The following is a 22,413-nucleotide window of genomic DNA, read 5'->3' on the forward strand; positions in this document are numbered from 1 at the left end:
CCCCGCAGACCTCCCGTCGGGTCCCCCAGCCCCAGCAGCGGACACGCTCCGCTTGCCAGCTCTGCTCATGTGCAATAACGTGCGTTTCGTGGCCGCAGCAAAAAGGTGATGCTAGTGATGTAGCTGGCGCTGGAGGTCTCAGGTGCCGGAATCGCAGCTGGTTTTGGAAAACGATGTCTGAAACAGAACTCCAGGCGTGGGGTAGTAATGGCAACTATTATCATTTCCATTTGAAAACTGCTGCTTTTTCTCTTTGCCATTTTGACAGCTATGTTAAAGGTAAAGATGTTTTCCAGATATCCAAGTGGAACCTACGTTAGAAATGCCAAATAAAGCTCAATAGGTAGAAAACAAAACAAACACAAACAGTTCTTCAGCTGCTGCCGTTTATTTGTGAATTGTTTGTATCCATCTGCCAGGGAGTGTTTCAAAGCAGCAGTCAATTCTTACAGCTCCTGATTTAAAATAAAGCTGTAGGAAAACGTGGTAAAGCCTGATGTATAAAACCATGCCTAGGGATTTGGGGAACCAGAAAGAATGCCTTTGCTGCTTTGACATTGCCCCTTAGTGTTTTGTCTAACGTTACAGACAGGTGAATTGTGCAAGAGCCTGAGTGGAAACAACCATGTTTCTTAACCTAATGAGAATATATAATCATATAACAAATAGTAATGTTAGCGCAGCTGCTGTTTCCTTGCAGTGTTATTTTTGGGAGTAAAACTGAAATACTTCTTGCTCCAGAGAAGGTAATTTATTTATATTACGTTAGCATCCAAAAAGAAAAAGGCATAAAAATGAAACCCTTGCCTTAAAAAAATCTTACACTGAAAAACGCCAAAACAACAGCAAAAATAGCACCTAGGTTGCAGAGGGGAGGATAACCTTCAGAGAGGAACAGTCCTATGAGATAGAGCCTATAGAGCCTACGTGACTTACCCTTCCTTGCAGGTGAGGGGTGGATCAAGGCATATGTGCATGGTTCAGTACAGCTCACAAACTTGTAAGTGCAGAAATACCTTATTAATTGCTCGTCTGCAGGTGCACGAGTAATGCAGGTGAGGTACTGCTGCCATTTATCTCAGCAGCTTTTACATCCTACAGAAAAGACCAGGGTGCAAGAACTAGGAGAGCACTGTATGGTTTCAGATATCCTGTAAGCTAGGGGGAAACATTGCTTCAAATAATACTTTGTCAATGAGGAAGAGCAAACCTATCTCGTTTTAGTAGGACAGAATGGTGCAGACAATGACCTCCAGGAGAAGTGGGTCTGCTCTGTGTCCAAGTCTCTGCTGTGACTGAGCTTTAGGACATTTTGGGTACAGGAATGAGCGATTGAGTTATACCCTTAATAAGACAAAGATCCTTCAGGATGCACTGGAACAGCCTGGGAGAAAGGGTTTAGCCACTGAATTTCAATGCCTGCACTGGGAACATCAGAAGTGTGATCTTAGAGGGGAGCTCCCTTCTGCTTCCCCCTTTCCCTGAGCACAAAACCACCAGCACCACCAAAGACAGGCTGCGGAAAACGAGGGACCTTGGTCGCAAATACCCCTAAGGTCCTGCGGTCAGAACATCACTGTCTTTCTTTCAGTAATTTAAGTGAGACTTTATTTATTTATTTATTTAAGTGTTTCAATAGTATTTTTCATAGTAAAGAGCTTCATAACCATCACCTAAGTCTGAATTAGAATGTGATTATTTAAAATGCTTAGTTTATAAGAAGTTTCTAAGATCATTCAACGTATATAATAATATAAATTGGTTTGCACCATGAAAGTGAGCTAAAGGAGCACGTTAATTGGCTAAGCACGTAAACTCTCCTATTGCAGCTAATCCCATCAGTTAGTACCAGGCTGTCAGCACTGCATAGGTGCAGGCTGAGCTGCCTGCCTGCCTGGAGGTATTTTTCTCTCAGCTGCTTACCGCGATGCCAACGTTCAGATGTGCAAATGACTCTTAAGTCACGTGATAGTAGGTTTATTGATTGATTTACAGAACTATAAATTTAAAAATAAAAACTAAAAACTTTCGTAATTAAAAGTGGTGGAAGCAATTCAAAAATTCTCAAGTGAGACTTGCTGATAAGAATGTGCAAAACCCTGAGAACTGAAGAATAGTTCCATAACTGAGAAACCGAGTACTTTTCCTGCTTTCTTCTTGTCTGAATAAAGTTTAAAATATGTATTTTAACATATATATATATAGTTTCTATTCTGTCTGAATAGTTTAAATTGTTGTTTAATGACACAGGTTAGAATTCAGTATGGAAATTTCTTTTCTCAAAACAACTTCTATTTTCTCAGTCCTGTATCATTCATGATTAGGAAATAAATGTGCAGACGTAAACCAACCACGATGTGCAGTTTAGATCGTAACAATTAATAGACTCTTCACATTCACAAGACAGTGCAGAGCAGTTTCATAGCACGGTTTGGGAAGAGCAGGATAAAAAGCAAATGCATTGATCTAGCAAGTCAGCCCAGCTCAGCAGTGCACTTGCATATTTCTGTGTAATGTTAAACATCTGAGTGTTCCTCCGTCTCTGCGTCTGACTACTGACTGCCTACGCACAAGTGCGTGTAAGTGTATTGCACAATATGGGCTTAGGGGAAAACATGAATGCAAGTCCTGTTAAAGCTGTGTGCTCTACAGCTATCTGGCTTGCCCTCAGAGACAGGCACACATTCCCAAAGACGACATCAAGGCAGAAACTGAATTCCAGACCTACCTCGTTTGCTAAAACACATCTACACTGTCAGCTCATTTTCTGTCAAGGAGGAGGATGCTGCCTGTTATCACTGCTAAGCTCCTTCCAGAACCTTGTCAACTCAACATGAAACTGGAACAAGTACTTTTACACTCCACCACAGCATGTGGTCCAGACCCACCCTCAGCTGAACCAAGAAGGCTGGCAGGTACAGCTCTCAGGATGCTGGCCTCTCATCCAAGATTGCTTCCTTTGCTTTTCTATATTCACTGTAAAAAAGTAGTATATCATAATACAGAGTTATTTGGAAAGGGCTACATTTAGGAAGTTCACTCTGTCAGTGGATAAAAATGATAAAAATAAACATTACTTATGAGGCCAGATTCTAGACCAAGAGAGGGGAGCTTCAGATCTTTCACCTAGACAGGAACACCTCCCATCCCCAGAACAAGCAGTGCTCAAAGCCTGTTCTTTTCTGCTAGGGGAGCTGTAGTAAATTCAACCCATTAAGTTCATTTGTGCCAATATATATATAAAAAAGAGTAATAGCACACATTGAAAAAGAGGCGTAGATTTTAATCAGTCCTCTAACAACTGTGTCCATTTTATTTTGCCACCGAACGAATTTCTGCTTTAAGTCTATACAATGTCTTCAGCAGCCTCCTCCTTCCACAGACCGCAAATTTTCTAGATATTCGGTGAGAGCCTCCATCTCTGCAAACTCCAGGAGCCTGTTTATTAGCTTATCCAGTTCTTCTTTCCCGCTTAGAATTTCCTATGAAAAAACAACAACAGACAAAAGCATTACTGAGCATACATCAGTGTTACTCTGAAATGGTGACTACGCAGAAGAGGAGCTCTGGGAATGCCCTCTGCCTGGCGTCTTATTGTAGCACTTCCACTTGCCCAACTTCATGAATCCCCTGTGCGAGAGCACCGTGGCGCAGCGCACAGCAGTGGGACTTCGTGTGAAGGCACACTGACCCTGGCAACAACAGAAGAGGTATCGGTGCCTTCTTGCTGTGCCTTCTTGTAACCTAAGCATTTACATAAAAAATCATCCAGCAAGAACAATTAGGAGTAGAAGGACCCAATTTAAATATTTATTTCATGCGAAGAATGACTTTTTTTTTTTTTTAACAAAAAAAGCTTAACTAACTTTTGTTAGACAGTTTATAGTTCCAATTTTACTCAAAAAAAGTAACAAGTTCCCCAAACTATGTGAAAAGCTAGACTAACAAAACTAGTATTTATACAGTTGTGGAACTTCTTACCATTCTACCATTCTCTTCCAACCTGACACCTCTATAGCTCTTCCCCACCCCATTAAATATGAACCATTCCTTATTCAGTATGCCCTGTGTTCTCTGAAGTAACCCTGGACACCTGTGGGTACAGTTTAAAAGTGTTGCTTCTTATGCAACAGCAGTTAAAGTAAACTGGATGCCTAAGACAAAATAAGAAAGGGTCATCCTAAATTTCGTCCTGAAGTTCAAAGCATTGCCCATAAATTTATTAGACAAAAACACACTATTAGGTATTTGTTTAAATACCTGTTAACAAAGCAATAAATATGAATCAAACTATATGGAGATATTTATTCAGAAATATCAGGTAATCTTACAGTAGAAGTATTCTGTTTCAGTTGCTTTTAACTGTGGCTTGCAAGGCAAACATAAAGAAAAGGTGTTTTTTTTTGTTTGTTTATTTTTTCCCTTTATTCACTCTAGCATTAGGAGGAGGATTAAGCTAATAGATTGACAACTAAAAAATGTCTGTCTTGTCAGGTTTTTCTTTTGGCTACGGTAAGCTTCAAGAATGTCAAGTTTCACTTGCCCAGTCTGGCGAAGGGACTCACAAAGTTTGCTAAGGAGGAATCCATGCTTGATCTTTTTTTGTTCATATAGTAGGAGAAAAAGACACAGAGAACTAGGTCACCTAGTTATTTTCTGTGCAAGTCATCTTTAACACTACCCTACATCACCGAGGCAGAAGAGTGTGAGCTTCTTGAATCTATCACGTTCTGTCAGAGAACAACTGGCCATGTCATTTCCTCATTTATTTTAAATTGTTTTCACAAGGTTACATTTTTCCTCACAAGATACAGGTAAGTCTAAGTTTTAAAACTCTGATGAGCAACCATCACCTTGATATTGCGTGCATCATGCGAGATCCTGTGGTCGGTCACTCTGTCCTGGGTGAAGTTGTAAGTACGAATTCTCTCTGACTGGGCTCTCGTTCCCAACTGTAGCAATAAATAAATAAATAAATAAATAAATATATATTGGTTTTTAAAAGTCTAAAACCACTCTACAACAGCATAGCTAGAATAAACTTAAATTGATCAGCCTGTTACACCTACAAACCTAGTAGTCACTGATTTAGGATATATATGTATATATATATATATATATATTTTTTTTTTAATGGATATATATATTTTTTTAAAACATTGTGGAATTACTGAACTGTATTATTTGCTATTCTGTACCAGACCAAGTTTTAACATCCTGCAGTATACCATTTCTGTCCTAGCTCTGTAACTGTAAGAATGACACCAGTCTCAAAAGACACGTAAGGCAAAAGGTGCGTCTACACATGGCATTAGTCCAAAAATGTAACACGGTATTTTTGGTTTTGAGGGGTGTTGTATTCCCAAAAAAGACAACGATTAGGCACCATTAATAAGTCGACGTTTACTACACAGAAGGGTGGCAAAGCAGTTCCACTAACATCTGGCTGTCAGAAATCAACACCCGAAAAGTAAATTGAGAATACAGAGAGGAGTCCTCTAGTGGTGATGTGCAGGAGCGCAAACAATTCTAAAAGCTTTAAAACTGAACTCAACATAGCTTTGTTGTGTGGTTAAATGCTTTACTGAAATGGAGAATTACACGACAAAAACTGCTCAGAGAGATGAGTATCTGCTTAGGTTTTTTTTTGTTTGTTTTGTTTGGAAAATTCTACCCGCACCCACACTTATATTTCAAAACAAGGATTTTTTTTTGATATATTCTGAATTATTAGGAAAGGTAATTTACTTTTGCCTGATTTTCTATAGTATGTAAATATATAATAAATGAAAATCTAAAGTCCTTTATACAGCTTTGAAAATTCTCAAGCTGAAGTTATTAACAAAAGATAAATGGCTCACTGATTACGACGACTGAGTTAATAATCTGCAGGAACAATACATTTAAATGCAATCTGAAATTAGTGATTAAATAGCTGGAAACTTCGGAGCACTGAAGAATTCTGTGATTGTGAAGTATTTTTATTCTTTTTGATCACTGTTGAAGTTTACACCGCAAACAGCAAAATACTCAAGGAATGGGAAAAGAATGTTAGCACACTTAAGAGAAAAGTACACTTTGCAGCATAATTTAAGGTAACTCTTTTATGAAAATCATTTCTTCTTTTAAGGGCTACCTAAAAAACAGCAAATAAACTTTTATGTAACTGTGAATTGGCGGGCTTGTTTATATACTTGTTTCTCTCAAAAGCTCTGTATGATCTTGTCAAATATCGTGTTTTAGGAACAGGTTAAAATACAACTCCAAGAACTTTCGATCCCCATTTTCACTGAGAATAACTCCGTACTACTGCTCTGATTGTGTAGCTGCAGCCTTAAGAGGGGGATTCAGTTCACAATGTTGAGTGCGCTCAGATCATTCAGATAATTCCAGCTGCAGTCTTACGATTTGTTTCTTTCCAGCTATAGTCTATGGCTCTTCTTCATTACCTGAGAAGTCTACATTAGGGTTGAACTAGGAGAATTGAAAATCAGAGTTCCAGTTTTAAAGCACTTACCGCTTTAACACACAAGATTCTCCTTTGTAAGCACACCCGGCCAGACACACACTCACGTGCTCTGTCACTGCCACTCAAAGAGATTGGAAACAAATCTACAACACAGCAGTTTCTCCAAGTTCCATCAATCACATTTCCTCACCTGCAGTTTTCTGGCACTCTGCTCTTGACTTAGTTGTTTTTCAATGATCTGCTGGTACAATTTAGCTCTCAGCATTTGCAGAGCTATTTCCTTGTTCTTCAGCTGTGATCGCTCCTGCTGGCACTCTACTACGAGTCCTTTACAGAAGAATTCAAGAGAGCACAGATCAAAAGCCTATTATAACAAAGAACAAGCAAGCTAAATTAATTCTAACACGTTTGGCAACTGAAACCTTCTACAGTGCTGGTTTGTAGGGCCTTTCAGCTGTAGGCTTAAAAGTCATTTTAGCACACTGCCCAAAACCATATGTAACTTTTAAAATTCTTCACAGCTGCACCAGGAGCTTCTTTGTTTGGTGCTACAGAAAGGGTAGGGATATCGTAAACTTTCATGAAGCAAACAAGTTTCTGACATTGCCTCAAGAAAACAGATTTTCTCCAGCTAGCTATCGCATGTTAAAAATGTAATTTGCAGAGTCTACAGAAGCACGTTGAGAAAAAATGAAATGCAGGATTTAAAAGTCTTAGTCTACATAAGCTCTCGGAGACTGGAAAGTTCGTTATTCTAGCAGAAAAGGGTGTCAAAGTCGTACTGGAGAGTCATAAACTGAATTACGAATAACAAATAAAGATCTTCACAAGAAAACTAGTATTTGTTTTTACTTCACATTAGATTTCTGAAGTAAAAAGGCGTACACAAAACAGCTGTTTTCAGGTTGCCACTGGAATTTCTTGTGCATTAAGAGATTCCGCATCTGGACGGACACAAACCCACTGAATTTCAATACAAACAAATCCTAACAAAGACAGAGTGGTTCACTATACACAGTAACTTCCCATCAGTACACGCTTTCTTTCCTATTCCACATCTAACAGCATTAACAAGTACTCAATGAAAATCTTCCACTCTCCTTTTTTTCTCAGTCTCGTAATTACACAGGTCGCAGCGAGGCTGCCAATGACCATTACTCCTGAAGCAGTCAGCACAAATTATTTACATCTCCCATCCCATCCCTGTCACCCTGCATTTGTTCCTTCATCCTTCAAAGACAGCGTATTCATTAAGCAACCCATCTGAAGACAAAACTGGCAGAACAGCAACGTGTTGACCGTTGTTCCACTAGTACATATTCCTCACATGTTTCCTTGCTAGAAGATGGGCAGAACAAGAAGGGGCTACTGCCTTTTTTGATACAAGGCCCAACCCGGCAAACTCACTGTAAGAGGTAATTTGCAGCATCGTAAGCTTTCAATTCAGGATAAAGATTTAGGGTGATTAGAAGGAAATGCAGCCAGACTTACCTGTGGGAAGGTGTACGATTCTCACAGCGCTGTCAGTTTTGTTAACGTGCTGCCCCCCTGCTCCTTTGGCCCTGAACGTGTCTACACGCAAATCTCTGGGATCTACTTTAACGTCAACCTAGAATCAAAGAAAATTACTGCTTTCTGCTCCTCCTAAAATATTTTGAACATCTTTTCAGTGATACATGGTGTAAAAAAAAGAATCACTTCTCAAAAACCTGTTCTTTTATAACTGTTCCTAAGTAAGAGCTATAATTATTATACTTAAAAAACCCTAACAGCAAGTATCTCTGCAAAGCAACTCTTTAAGTACTCCACTTATTTTTTCCATCTCTTACTCCAGGTCCTTCAGAAAACAAGGTATGTCTGTGTGGGAAACACACTACAATCAGCAACTTTTTGTAAAACCACCAGCTTTGGCTGGGAGACCGAGAAATAAGCAAATCATCAAAATCAGTTCTAAGTAGCAGCTCAAGGATCTTGTTCAGTGAATCAAGCCTGAATGATTTTTGCAATGGTGTTTAAAAACATCTAACTGAGGAAAAGGTGGGTGTACCCAGATCCAGGCAAGGACTGCAGCACTGCAAGTATGAGCCCACGACCTGGGCCAAGTTTGAGCTCAGTGGATAGGAAAGGAACTTGCAGATCTGATCCATGTTGCGAGGAAAGCATTACAGGGAAGCAGGAGAACTTGCAGGGAAAGCCTTCAAGATTTGTTTTTGATTATCTTCAGCATAAATTGCTGGTTTAAGTGAGAACGGCTGGTATCAGTGAAAACTCAAAGACTAACCAACACGCTCATTCAAATTCAGAGCATACTGCCCTTGATTTAACAGAGAACGACACCAATAATTTAAATGAACCAAAAAAGAATTAAAAGACTTGCTGAAACTTATTACTATGCAACACTGAATATTTTCTTGGACATATTCCCCGTCTCAATATAAGACATAATTTAAAATTGGCTTACTGCTAACTAGTGAGATTTGTGAGCACTGGGGCCGGAACAGTCACTGAACTGATCAGCGATCTACTTGCCACTTCAGGCAATAGCAAATATCTGGGAAGTTGCTTCTGGTGAGCCGTTCAAACATGTAAGATACAGAGGCAAGGACTGAACCTTCCAGAGTCACAGAATTGTGGTTCATTTCCTGGGATGCACACAAAGCACTTGGGTATCAATAAAATCCCAAACCACTAACAGTAACGTGGTTTTAAACAGCACCTACTCCGATGCCTATGTGGATGAGCAGGGATACACCTTGCTGCCCTGATTAGCGGTTACTTTACCTCCTCTGGCTGCGGGAGGACAATGACTGACATCGTCCCGGTATGAATGCGCTGCATTCTCGACGACAGGCCCGTCTCGGGGATTCGCTGGACCCGATGAGTCCCTCCTTCATATTTCAAATGCCTGTAGACATCATCTCCTGAAATATGAGCGGCCGCGTGATGCAGCCCACCTACAGAGGCAAATAACGTGTGACAAACAGAGCAGAGAAACCCAGCTTTTAACTTGGTTGTCTTGATGGAGTGTCTGAAGAGTACTACTGTACCTATCTCAGCTGGAGTGTAGTTCAGAACATCAAAGGTCCAACATTTATAGTCTGCATAGTTCTGGTACATCTCAAACATCTCCTTGGTGAACTGCTGGCAGATGTCACCTAAAAATATAGAGGCGCTACAACATAAATAGCAGTTCGTAATACGACAGCCACCAGTTTTTAGATTTAGCTGCAACCATAATCGTGGTCATTAGACAGATTAATGCTCTTCTTTAGAAAGTATTACTTTATACCATTAAAGTATAAAAGTGCATTCAGAATAGCCCATAAGAGCCTTAAAAATTTGGATGGAGCTTTGGAGTAATCTTTACTGCGGAGATTTTGCTGACCTCCAGTTGTTCTGCCAGCTGTCACTTCTAATATAACATGACTTTTATCATATTTTTCCTTTGGCACTAGAAGCTGGAAAAGCTGAAAAGAGAAAAAAAAAAAAGAAAAAAGAAAAAAGAATGTCACTGTCTCTTTCATGACTCTGTATCTCCTTTTAATCCAGTTTACAGACAGCCTTCACAAACGCCATGGCTTGAGCCCACCTAACAGGAAAGCTAGCTGATCCCAAAGAGTCAGGTGCCAGGCCACCCGTCCCAGCCCCAGCTACCCATGAACACAAGTTACTAGCTATAACTCAGCTGCTTTTTACACAAACATTGCTCTTATTTTTCAGAAGGCCCCATTTCCCATTATCTCAATGTGAACATAGAAATTAGACCACGCACAGAACCTTCCACTGAATCCGTTCAGCCTCTCTGCTTATAATTAATGTCCCCGCTGACGGGCTGCTGTCAGCTGAAGAGGAAATGAAAGACTGAAAGTTCCAATCAGAAACCTTTTCAAGAATGTATGCTCCGCTGTCACAAACAGTTACGAGGATGTCACGTCATGTCTCAATAGCACAGCCAGAGCTTTATATCCCCTTCAGCACCTCCAGACAGACAGACAAGCAAGCAAGCAGAACTGACTAAAATAATAAGCTTCTAAGATGCATTTGCCAGAAGCTTACTAATTAATGTTGCCACGTCTTTTCAGGGAAAAGAGAGAAGCTGGACTTCTGTTTCATTAAATGTAAGTGTCATAGTCGATGGGTAATATCGCAAGGAAGATTTTTTGGATATCTTTATTTACAAAGCTGTATAATTTTACCTCAGGCTCACCTTTCTGCACAGCGTGTTGATTTTTTTATCAAGGGTTTCCTTCTCTTCTAAGGCAAGCTCCAGAAGTTGTTTCTCATCTCTGCTGTCTAGCTCTAAATTCCAACAATAGGAACAGATATTAGCCAATCTCACTTACCTTAGAGCAAACTGCAGTACAGCTGACAAAAGACACACATTACAGCACATAAAAGCTCGCAGTGCGAGCAGTTCCATTTTGCCAGCATGAAATACCAAAGAAGGGCAGCCCAACCCAGGATGCATATTGCTAACTAAACGCTCATATTTTTCAGGGGTGTCGGAAGGAGTAACAGACAAATTACCTCTGAATCTCTAGGTTATGGCTCAAAGTCTGCATCAAACAGATGCTAGTCCCAACTGACGCCTATGTGGCACAGACTGACAGTCCAGGGGTAAATTCTTGAACAGATTTGACAAAATACATCAAAAGCATGCCTGGAGACAAACAGTGCCTCAGTTTCCCATATTACAATTCCTCATGCAGGAAAAATGTTGTTTTCTAGACTCGGCCCGAAACAGACGTATATTCAATGATTTGCAGACAACTCATTAAGGTGAGCATTAAACATATAAGTAAGATGATAATAACGAGGTTTCTAACCCTCTGTCTCCTGCTAATCAAGTGATCAGTGAGATGTGAGAGTTATGGGTTCAGGCCATCAGGATGTGGATGACCTCGCCTCATCCACATTCCTGGCTTTGCCTAAGGAGATTCCCTTCCCCTCTGCTCAGCAAGTGTGAGTCAAGAGAAAAAAATGACAACGCCAAAACAGGGAGCACCCTCTCCTTTTCCTTTTAATTCCCTCTATTCTACCAACTGAGAAGTGGCTCTGTCACCTCATCAGAAGGAAAACCTACAGGTTTTATCAGTAGGTTATATAGGTTTACACACCTCAAGAAAAGAATAGACAGATGTAGGACTCAGGGCTCTTCCTCTCTGCATGCTTAGAGCCTTGTTCTTGTTCTCCTGTCCACAGCAGCAGCCTTAAGAACTAAATGGGCTGGGACGCTGGGCCAGCTGGACAAGGACAGCAGCAGCTCCTCCATATCATGGTTTCTAATTTACATTCCATGTGGGTATTTTTCCTTAAATAAATGACGGCAGATCAACGGTTGAGCTTGACATCCTTGGCACTTAAGGCGAGAACTATGTAAATTTCCTTACCGGTAAATTACAACTCCAACCAAAAGATAGTACTGAATGAAAGGCTTCTAGCTGGCTCAAAAACCATCCTTGTTGACTAGCTAGATAACAGGATCAGACTGAATATTGTCAGCAGAGATGGAAGCATGGTCTGGGGGTGACCTACCAGCTTGAGGTTGAAAAGGTTGGCATTCCGTACCTACCTCCCTGCAAACCTGACCTTTAAAAAGTCACTTCACCTGCCCTCTGATGTGAGTCACCAGGGACAGACTGGGAAATAATATTTTCCTGCTTCATTGAGTGTTGCAAAGATACAATCCTACAGAAATTGTGAGGAATTTAGGTACGACAGAGAGGAGGATCAGTTATGGAGCTAAAAACAACACAAAGAACAGTCAGCTGAAGGGGCCATCTGTGTTTTAGCTCAGCCACACGACACAGACTGCATACAGTATAATTGGGCTCCATTTAAGTAACTTCTTGACTGTAATTTTCTTTCATTCACTTGCTTTTTCTTTCTTTCAACTCTAACTCACTCCATTCATCCATATCATAATTTATGGAATTAGCAAAATTCTTCATTACATTTATTTGATGCAAAAATAGCCTTGCTAAGTTGGAGTTTTCCACTTTTAAAAATAATTTCTCATTCTTCCAAGAATATTTTTTTTTCAGGTATCAATTTTTGTCCCTCATCTTCACTCCTTTTCCTCTTTATCCACTGAAGAGGAGCGAAAGGGGTGGGGATTAAAATACTGCCTCTTATCTTAGTATCTGTTGGGGTAGCAGAATGGTCCACATTTTTCTTTTCTACTGAACACACTGCCTCACATTTCCAACATTTTTTTTTCTTTGTCAAAATTTGTACCACTGCTTATTTTGTAAATTCTCCCCATACTTTCTTTTTCCTGAATGGTATCAAAAGCAGTGTCAATATTTTTTTCCCTGTTTTTACCCCAATCTTTACTGCAGAATAGTTTTGAAAAGTAGCAGCTTCTTAGATAACCATCATTTTTTATTCCTTGTAGGACTCCTCAAGTATCTTCAAAGACATTAACTCCTGCTGCTTATATTGGAAGCTGAATTCAGGGCCTGAAGATGAAAGTTCACATAATTTGCTTAATAAGCATCAATGAACTGGCTAGTTGGAATCCCATTTTAAATGACACAGATGAAGTCTGCATCTACTAAATATGCTTGGCTTGAAGGTGTCTTTTTTCCTTCAGTTCATATTGCTCTTTGATCTATCAAAAAAAAAAAAACTTAAACCAAACATTTCCAAGCTATTTCTGCTAGACAAAGCCCTGCGAGTTCAGATGGTTCCTACTTTCCCAAGTTGGCTGTATTAAGACCTCAGATCAAAGAGAGATGAGGTAAAAATAAAAGGAAACGGCTCGATCTAGGAAGCCATAGAAGCAAGAAAGCTCCCAGGAACGGACGTGACCAGGGCTGGCTAAACTTATTTAAAAGCTTTCCTTGAAGGCCAAGCAATTAAGCTCATCACAAGCAAAGCCATTCTTTTGAAATGAGCAAGTGGATGTGTTCTCCTTACCTCTGCACATGGTTTCTAACTCCTGGACTTCTCTTTCAGCCTCTTTGATCTCCTGAAACGCAGTTGCAACACGGGATAGATCAGCACGTCTTCTCTTCAGGGTTCTTTGGTCAAAGTCGTTTTTTGAGTCAGCATCGAGCAGACGATTGACCTCCTGGTATTCTTTGCTTAGAGTCTCCAGATACTTCTGCACAGCCTCGTGCTTCCACAGTGCTCGAGAATCCTGATGCTTTTTCCTAAACCGACCATTACATGACAGAGTCAATCTAGCTGTGTCCAACACAGATTTTGGCCTCCAAAATCCACAGCTGTGCAGTCCCATCACATAACCTATCTTCTTTGCAACAGAAAGAAGAGGAGAACTGTGAAGCTGACCATGACAGTAGCAACTGGAAAGCAAGCTCTTGAAAAGCCAGACACTTTGGAGAGGTTTCATCTTGTCCCTTATTCTTCCACCACCTGAAATGAGAAGTAGACAATATAGGGACCTTTATTATCTAGAAAGTGTTTTCTTAAAAAATATAAAATAAAATTAAAAGCCAACCTGTATCAGGCCCAAATCCTGTTCTTGATTACACCAACGCAAATTTAGTCATCATGGACAAAACTATTCCTGTTTCAATCCCAGTTTAAGCTAGAAAGCCTTACCTTGCAAAAGGTCAGTCAGTAGGACTACAATATATGCTCATGAAATTATTCATCTGTGTATGTATTATGTCAGGTATGGGAGCAGTGCTATATGATCCCCGTGTACTCCTTCCCATGACACATATAAGTGGCACATATCTTCTATCAAAAAAACGAGTAGGAAGCTGGTACTCTGAAATCCAATCTCTATTTTTCTCATAGACTTGGCGTTGTTTTGCAGGACACAGGATCAGTGCTGCTCCAGGAAAGATCTTTTCTTCTTCATTGTACATCATCAACATCAGAAACCACGTTATGAATTATTATTGTGTTCTATAAATTGGCATACAAGGGTCTACCGAGAGGACTAAATTTAAATCTTTATTATTCTAGGGCTACACCCACAGAAAAGGTTTAACAAATACAGAAACACACCTTAATATTTCTGCCATGACCACATGGCTCCTCTACACCTACCAACTTCTACAAAAAAGTTGATTCTGAGAATACTAGCATGTGAAACTTGTACAATAGGATCTCCTTGAAAGAGCAAGCTGAGTTTCCCAATACAATGAGTTTTTACTTATTGCTGACAAGAGCTTCTGTACACCTTCAGGTGTTTTATTAACAAATTACCAAAACATTAAGTACTCAACTCACCACTTTTCCTTACCTACTTAGCCATTTGTCCTATAACAAAGGAATAGTAAAACACAGTAGAAACAGAGGTATTTTTTTTACAATAAAAAACCCAGATGTCTGTTTTATTGCCTACGGGAACTGGAAGAGCTGGAGAGGGAGGGAGGAACCTTTATTCTACTTCTGCACCTTCCCCAGGCTGGCAGGCACTACCAAACTCACTGCAGCTATTTTAAGGACTGCTTTAATTTACAGAAAGCCAACAATAACCCTTGTGGATTGTTCTAGTGACTAAAAACAGCTGTAGCAGAGGCATCATGCTTCCTTCACCAGGAACAAGGCAGAAGACCCAAGTTGGACTCATCGTCTACACTCCTGGACTTAGTTCTTTGAGGGCATGTGCTAGAATTAATTCCTAAAGACCTGATTTTGCTGATGTCAGTGGAGTTGTTCCTACTTATTCCAAGTCAGCATGGCCCATCATCACCCAGTCAGGTGGTAAACATCATTAATAGAATTAACTGGTGAAGTTAAAAATCAATACATTCAAATAACTAATCCAAAGTATAGCTCTGTCTGAGCTCTCAGAAGCAAAATACCTCGTTTTTAAATGCCTAAACACCTAAACCTAAAAAATTGCATGACAACAACTTTTGAGAAAGAAATTTCAGAATAATTTTGTTTTGTTTTTAAAAAAAAAGCTATTTCCTCTTCAGAGAGATGTTGTCACACCGCATTTGTGCAGAAATAAGCCCACGTAAAACTTTTACATAGTTACATACAGTACCTATTAACCGCTTTTCAAACTAGTTTTTAGTAAGTTTTTTAATGTGACAAAATTATCCTGTGGGCAGCACAAACACATCACAAATCAGAACCAGTATGCAAAAATGACAACTGTAATTGTTTCATTAAAAGAACAAAAAGACCACCTCAGCCCCAGTCAAGCAGCAGCTATCAGCACAACTGTTTTAGGAGCTTTAAGAAACCACTTTTAATAATCAAAGCGCTATCAGCTCCACGCAAATACATTTGTAGAGCTGCATATGAATATTTACGGGTACGGCAGCAGCCCTTATTTCAGTAAGAGCCTTAGAGACACGCTTTCAAGGCCTCAGGGGCCCACAACCACATTGAGGAACCCTCTGCCCCCCAAAAGCCAGGCACAAGCCCCCCTTACCCAGCGCAGGATTTATGCGCTCGCAAACTCACCGTCCGCAAAGACGGGCGCCGGACGGACCCGGCCTCAAAACACGAGGGCATTGCGGACGGAAGGAAAGCGGAAAAAACTCTCGCTCCCAGCGTGCCGGCGGCGGCAGCAGCCTGGCTTGGCCGCCTCTCCTCCAGCCCGCAGCCAGGCGCATCGCGGGATTTGGGAGCGCAGATTTGCCAGCATCGCTTTAACAACTCGGCGAGGGCACGCAGGCTTCGCTTTGCCTCGTGAAAGACCAGCCCCCAAATTTAAAAAAAAAAACAAACTTAAAAATACCTCTGTATTTTCATTTTCAGTATCTTCTTCACAGTTGCATGGTGACACGCTCTGACTTGAGCAAACGCTGGCTGAAACGGCGAGCACACCAAGAAACGGGGACGGCTCTGCTTCCCAGCTCTGAGCTGTTACATAAGTGGGCTTTTCCGTGCCTTTTCCCAAAACACGGCCTGAAAACACAGGCGGCTTCAAATCTGGTTATTCAGAGACCGATTTCAGAAAAGTTTGCATAAAACAACATTAAGTCCCACTTTATGTCGGAGCTTGCTATTAATTGTACTTAAAATGAATTATTGCTGCACTACAGAAGACAAACATCAGTTCTAAAATATTAATAAACAGAACCACTCCAATTATTGTCCAGCTAATAGGCTGCAGCTTCCTAATAAGGTAAGTTTCAAAACACGGTATGTATATGCACATTTTAATAGCTGCATAATCTGTTTAATATTATCTATATCCCTAATTATATTCACATTTTAAAAAGTGTTTACATAACCTATTTTTTATACCCATAATCACCCAAAAGGCCAATTTACTTACTCATAGCTACGCACGGTACAGGAGAAAAACGTACTCAAGCCTCAGATGAAGAATTCTGCTGCCTGATACTTTTATGTTTTCCTTAGCTGTAGAGCTTGCACTGAAAAGTTTGCTTTTTTCAGTAACTTTCCCCATCTTTTTTACATTTCAGCAAATCTAGCTCTGCTGTAAACACTTTAAAGAACGCTATGTTCTAAGTTTCTTTCTTCCCAGCTACTGTCATTCAACAGGATTAAAAAAAAAAAAATTAAATCTGGTATTTGGCACATATAACATCAACAAGGTTTGGCAAGGTGAGTACTCCAAAAGACTGAAAATGAGCTGATCGGGGGATTTGGATCAAATCTCATCAGCACATGAATGACAACTAACCTCTTGTTTAGGTCTGAGGGCTGCTTCTGGCTCTGCTCGATCCCCTGGGACTGGAGGCAAAGCAGACATTAAAAGGCTGCCTCAGAAAACAGGAGCCATCCCAAGCTGATTGAATTCACAAAAGAGCCTCAGCAAACAGCACCCTGCAATCTCCAAGGAGCTCCCCCAGGCCTGAGAGACGCAGTACGGTCTCTGTTCCCACCAAGCCTCACTCTTCAACTATACCTTAGGCCTCAGTGAAGATAAATAATGAAATTATCCTTACATTGGGACTCCAAATATACAATCTAATGCTTAAAAACCTTGGAAAGGTAGTCTATGGGAGAGCAACCAAGAAGCTAATAAGAACATGAAAGTTATAAGCAGACCACGCACTCAGAATTACCAAACAGATTTACAAAGGAGAGGATAGGCCAAGAAAAATCACATCAGCTTCTACTGCAGCCAGGAATGGCTATTATATTAAACCCTCTGATTAAAAGCGATCACGATTCAGTTTTTATTGCACTTGCTGGGCAGTTCCTTAACTCTGAGTGTGAAAGTACAGACTAACAAAGTCTCAGCACCCCCACCAACCAGCAGCTAAGACACGGGTTGGACTCAGCCCTGTCAGTACAGTTGCCAAACATACCATCAACTACAGGACCTACTCTACGCATCTCATTTGAAAAGTGTATAGGATACACTCTTTCCCTGTATTTCCTATGTTTTTGAAATGGAATATGGGAATTGAGTATAAAGAATGGGAAATCCCATTGCTGTCTGTGCATTCACCTCCCTTAAAGTTTGCTTGGATGCCTCAAAGCCTGTACGGCCACAGCAGCTGCCTACAGAGCTGGTGAGGACCATGGCTTGTGGGGTGGAGGGTGCTTGGGGCAGGGCACTGCTGCCCTCCTCAGACACCATGGCAGAAGGGTGGAGTGACAGCAGCAGGGCTTCATGGAATAGGACACTGGGGTCCTGTACTTTTAAATCTAAAATCTGGCAACCCCAAGCTGCCAATTGCTTTAGAAACGAGAGGCAAAGAAATGGTTCATCAAACAAAACATGCTCCAGGCCTTACAACGTGCTTGGCTTGAAGGCAGGTCTATGTCCATGCGGAGGCCCTTTTTTGCTCGGGGGCCCTAACTCGGTTTAGCAATCTGCCAGCATTGTGCCACGACTTCTACAGACACCATGCCACAGAGTAGAGAGAGAAACGCAGAAAAATCACAAGCTTGCTATAATGTATATATCGCTTTAATATTGCTCCCCCCCTTTTGACCCAAATAATTTGTCAACAGACTTCTAAATTCTTTCTGTTTGTAGGAAAAACTGGTGACAGAATCATACGCGTCTTGAATACAGTCCTGTTTATTAACAAAGCCTGCAGAAAGAGCTTTGTTTGGCCCAGCACAGTAGGATTAAATGACGAGAAGTTTTCTTGACTGCACTCCCAAACCTCACTTTCAACCAGCACTGTGCCCCCCCCCAAAAGCTCATTTCTGTGTTTATTCTCTCTCAGCTAGTCTACAAAAGGTTTCTTTTACTGCCTGTTTGCTTTCCTTTTCTTGCTGCTTTTAACACAGATTTTTAATACAGACACATGTCTAAATGCAAATCAAACCCCTGCCTCTTATTTGCAGTTTGTCTGTTTGCAGACAGCATTCTTTCTGGTTCTTGGACTAGCAGGAAGCAGAGACATTTAGCTACTCAGAAAGACCTTAATGCTTCAGACCAAATGATCACCCAGTCCAGTATTTGCCTGACCATCTCAGAGATGTATCTGTTTTATCACTGAACGCAACAGAAGGCGTAACATACCTTTTGGTAAGACAGGAAACCAGAGGTCATAAAGTCAAGGCTAGCATTAACAAGTGCTAACTACGTGCTTCTGAAAATGATGCAGAAGGGCTGACCTTGTCAACAGTACTAATGTTTTGAAAAAAAAATCAGATAGTGAGTAACAGCAGTACTACATCATATACCAAAAAGAACAGTGAACCCAGTACAGCATGTGGAAAACACTACATAGTTGCATACATCAGTTACCATTGATCCAGGTGACTGACAACATTAGAAACATGTCAGAACGAAACCAGCGAGAAATAAACACAGTAAAGATATCCTTTCGACAAATAAACTTAACTACAGACCGCACAACAGATAACCAAAACAAAGCCTACAACAACCACCATCCACAAAAAGTGGCCATAAATTGATGCTCACCAGTAAGTACGAAAGCATACGCTGTACGTCTCTAATACCTCCTCTCATTTGCTATCTTCTCAGGAAACCACCTGAGCCTTTAGATATGTACATATATATCTTTTTTCTATCTAGTAGTCTACAAGTTAGATTGCCTTCCAGGTTACTCTCTTTCAAGAAGTCGTTTGCTTCCCTGTTGCCTCCTTTAGCCTGAAAGGAAGGCAGCTATCATGTCCATCAACGTCAGCAAGGCCTGTGGCAGGTCAAAGACACATTGGGTATTTTCTGTCACAGTCAGTTACCCACTTTACGTGTAACCAAAGAAAACTTGTCCAGTATACAGCTTTTCTAATTGCTTTTAATTGTTTTTTCCACACACGTGCTTTACTGTGCCTATCTACTATGCTCACCACCTGGGACAGTAGGTGGATAACCATAATACTACAGAATTAATATCCTTTTATAACATACCTTTTAAAATATAACTACTGTTTTTAAAGAGTAATTACACAAACAGAGATGCTAATTGAAGCTGCCTAATTTTCCCCCTCATAAAATGTTCTTTTTAACTGGTTGCAACTTTTGACAGTTTAACCAGTCTTCCTTCTAAGTAAATACCCTAGGCCATGTGGCCTCAGCGTTGCTGGTTTGTTTTCCATTTCTGTAAAGACCCATTTAAGAACTATTTCTGGGAATAATAAGGAGGAGAATTCATTTTCAAAAGACCTTAAAACCTCCCCTCAGCAAAGGAGCCAAGCCATGAATAAACACTTACTGCTCTAAGCATGCACGATGGTGCATGGGGAAACTTTACATAATCAACTGCTGAAAAAAAAAAAAACCCACACGAATTAATGCAGGAGATGACATCCCTGCTCGCCGGGAGCCTGGCTGCCAGCTTGCTGTTGTTTCCCTAAATACCAGCCAGAGCCCAGCGAGCGCCCGGCCCCTCGCAGCTCTGCTCTTACAGATACTTTCCAGCAATACCTCCCAAGCTCTCGGGCAGCGTGGCTCACGAGTATCGGTTTAAACTGGTTCTCCAGAGAGCGGCCACTGGAAGTGGGTTATTAGGGCCTGAGAGGCAGGGGAGGGAGGCGCGGCGAGCAGACAAAGGAGGTTTTTCTGCCTTATCTCCGCACGGCCAAACGCTGAAAGAAAAAAAAAATAAAAGAAAAGAAAAGCAGAATTAAAAATCAACCAAGTTTCGACAGCCCCCGGCTTGGAAATAGCCGTGACTCAGGACTTGGGCCAGCCGGAGTTATTTTTACACCCCCGGAGGGCGGCAGCCCCCTTCCCCCTCCTCCCCTCGGGGCGGTTCCGAGGAGCTCCTCGCCTCAGGTAGCTCCCCCCGGGGCGAAGCTCCGAGCAAACACCCCCCTCCCCTCCTCAGGACGGAGAAAAGGGGAGAAAAAAAACCCACACCCCCGCGCCAAGCCCCAAGCACGGCGAGGACAGGAGCAGGGGGGCATCCAGCGGGGGGCCCCGCGGCCGCCTCCCCCGCTGCGGGGCGCGCAGGCGCGGCGGGGCGGCCGGCCGCCATTTTGCAGCGTCAGGCAGCTGCGCACGGGGGCCGCGCTCCGCGCCCGAGGGGAGCCGGCGGGGCGGGCGGTGCAAGGCCAATGAGTTGAGGAGCAGCCGCCGGTGCTGCTCGGGCCGGGGCCGCGCCGAGCTGGGGCTCTCCTCCTGACAGACAGACAGACAGGGCTCCCTCCCTGGTAGCGACAGCCGCCCGGCCGCCTCCCCCCCCCCCCCGCCGCGCCGAGCCGAGCCGAGCCGTGCCCGCCCGCACCATGCCGTCCGTGCCGCTGCCGCCCAAGGAGAGCAACCTCTTCAAGCGCATCCTGGTGAGCCCTCCGTCCTCGCTGCCTCCTCCTCCTCCTCCTCCTCGTCCCCACTTCCTTCCTTTGTCTGGGGCCCGCCGAGCCCCTGCGGGAAGGGAAGGGGGGGATGAAGGAGGGAGGGAGCCCCGGGGGGCTTCGTGCCCCCGCCGCCCGCGGCCACCCCCTGCGGGAGGCTCGGGTGGAAACCACCCCCCCGGGTGCTCCCTCGGCCCTGAGGGCGCCTTTGGGATCCTCGGGGCTGCCTCGGAGCGATGGCAGTGGAAAATCTGGGGTGTAGCTGGAGGCGGCTGGTGGTTTAAAGCATCCTGGCTCGTCCTTTGGAGGAGCCCGAACTTTTACGCGCGGTGCTTAGCGCAGGCTGCTCCAGCGCCTCGGGGCTCGGTAGTGCAGAGGACGCTCGGTCTTCAGGAGGCAACCTTAAAGAAATAACTCGTTTTAACCCTAACTTTCTCCCCAGTTACTCTGTGTTCTCTCACGCCTTGTGGAAGAGGGGAGCAAGAAGCCCAATCCGTTGCTCGTGAGCTTTTCGGTGTGGTAGCGAGAGACTTCCAGCCTCGACAAAGTTGGGGATTTAGTGCCACTTGGCCTGTCTGCAGGCAGAAATCTGTGCACAACAGTAGTAACCTGCTGGCAGCCACAAATTTCTTGGGCTATAGCACAATTTGTTAGGCTAGTTTCAATAATTTCGCAGGTAAGAGGCGAACGCTTTATCCCCAGGAAGCTGGGCTCAAAGCAAACAGCGTGTGTAAGCCTCTGTGTGCAGCCAGCGCCTTTCGGCAGGTATTTCCTAGCTGGTTTTTTTCCCCTGCTTTGGGGGGTAGTATGTGATTTTTTAAAAAGACTTAATGGTTCTTAATGGTGATTTGTTGCTTACTGCATGCTTATGGTATGCATCTTAGTAAGTCATTCTAGCACTCCTCTCTGCTAAAAATAAATGACTAATATTAGAACAGTTAAGTGATTATTCTTACTAGTAGCAAACAAGTTCACAGTAGCAGACACTTCTAAACTTTTTAAAATGAAATACAAAAAAGCTCTTTGGTAACTTGTTTTTTCGTGTATTAAACAGCAAACAAAACATGGGTTCTCAGGCAAGGAAATCATGAACTTTCACTTGTTAGGTTATCAATTCATATATTGATACTTCTTGAAACTTGATTTCTTACTGTTTTTTTGTAGGTAGCTTTGACTTTTTCTCGGTGTTCTCATCCTGGAGTAGTAATGCCTATGTAATCGAAGTTGAACCTTTTGGTTGCTTGACACATTCCAGACTATTTTAGTATAGTTATACTACAGCTTTCAGTGCTAAATGCTCTTCTCTAATT

At 42.2% G+C, this 22,413-nt stretch overlaps 2 protein-coding genes across 18 annotated transcripts in view; one reads left to right on the top strand and one right to left on the bottom strand.

Annotated features, from left to right (window-relative positions):
• Positions 1-3,262: 3,262 nt before the first annotated feature.
• MTRF1 (mitochondrial translation release factor 1) lies at positions 3,263-21,173 on the bottom strand. Of its 14 annotated transcripts, XM_080587777.1 has the most exons (13): positions 20,670-20,793; positions 20,216-20,395; positions 17,061-17,165; positions 16,146-16,315; positions 13,391-13,849; positions 10,677-10,768; positions 9,855-9,936; positions 9,517-9,624; positions 9,251-9,423; positions 7,961-8,078; positions 6,660-6,796; positions 4,854-4,952; positions 3,263-3,482 (listed from the first exon to the last, which is right to left on the bottom strand). In XM_080587777.1, exons 5-13 carry the CDS (start codon positions 13,824-13,826, stop codon positions 3,360-3,362), a joined length of 1,368 nt encoding a protein of 455 aa, XP_080443903.1. In that variant the 5' UTR covers positions 13,827-13,849; positions 16,146-16,315; positions 17,061-17,165; positions 20,216-20,395; positions 20,670-20,793; the 3' UTR covers positions 3,263-3,359. The 14 variants fall into 14 exon arrangements, with proteins under 14 accessions (XP_080443903.1, XP_080443912.1, XP_080443910.1 ...); XM_080587786.1 differs by lacking the exon at positions 17,061-17,165 and having other exon boundaries at positions 20,235-20,395; XM_080587784.1 differs by lacking the exon at positions 17,061-17,165 and having other exon boundaries at positions 16,146-16,339; positions 20,235-20,395.
• NAA16 (N-alpha-acetyltransferase 16, NatA auxiliary subunit) overlaps positions 20,950-22,413 on the top strand; it is a 65,212-nt gene continuing 63,748 nt past the window's right edge. For all 4 annotated transcript variants that reach the window (XR_013949479.1, XR_013949480.1, XM_080587674.1 and 1 more), the window contains exon 1: positions 20,950-21,091. Coding sequence is in view for 2 of the 4 variants with exons in the window: in XM_080587674.1 (XP_080443800.1) it covers positions 21,038-21,091 (54 nt within the window). In the remaining 2 variants the exon portion in view is untranslated. The remainder of the gene's footprint in view (positions 21,092-22,413) is intronic.

Source organism: Anser brachyrhynchus (assembly GCF_964034855.1).
Source record: "Anser brachyrhynchus genome assembly, chromosome: 1".
Taxonomy (NCBI): domain Eukaryota; kingdom Metazoa; phylum Chordata; class Aves; order Anseriformes; family Anatidae; genus Anser; species Anser brachyrhynchus.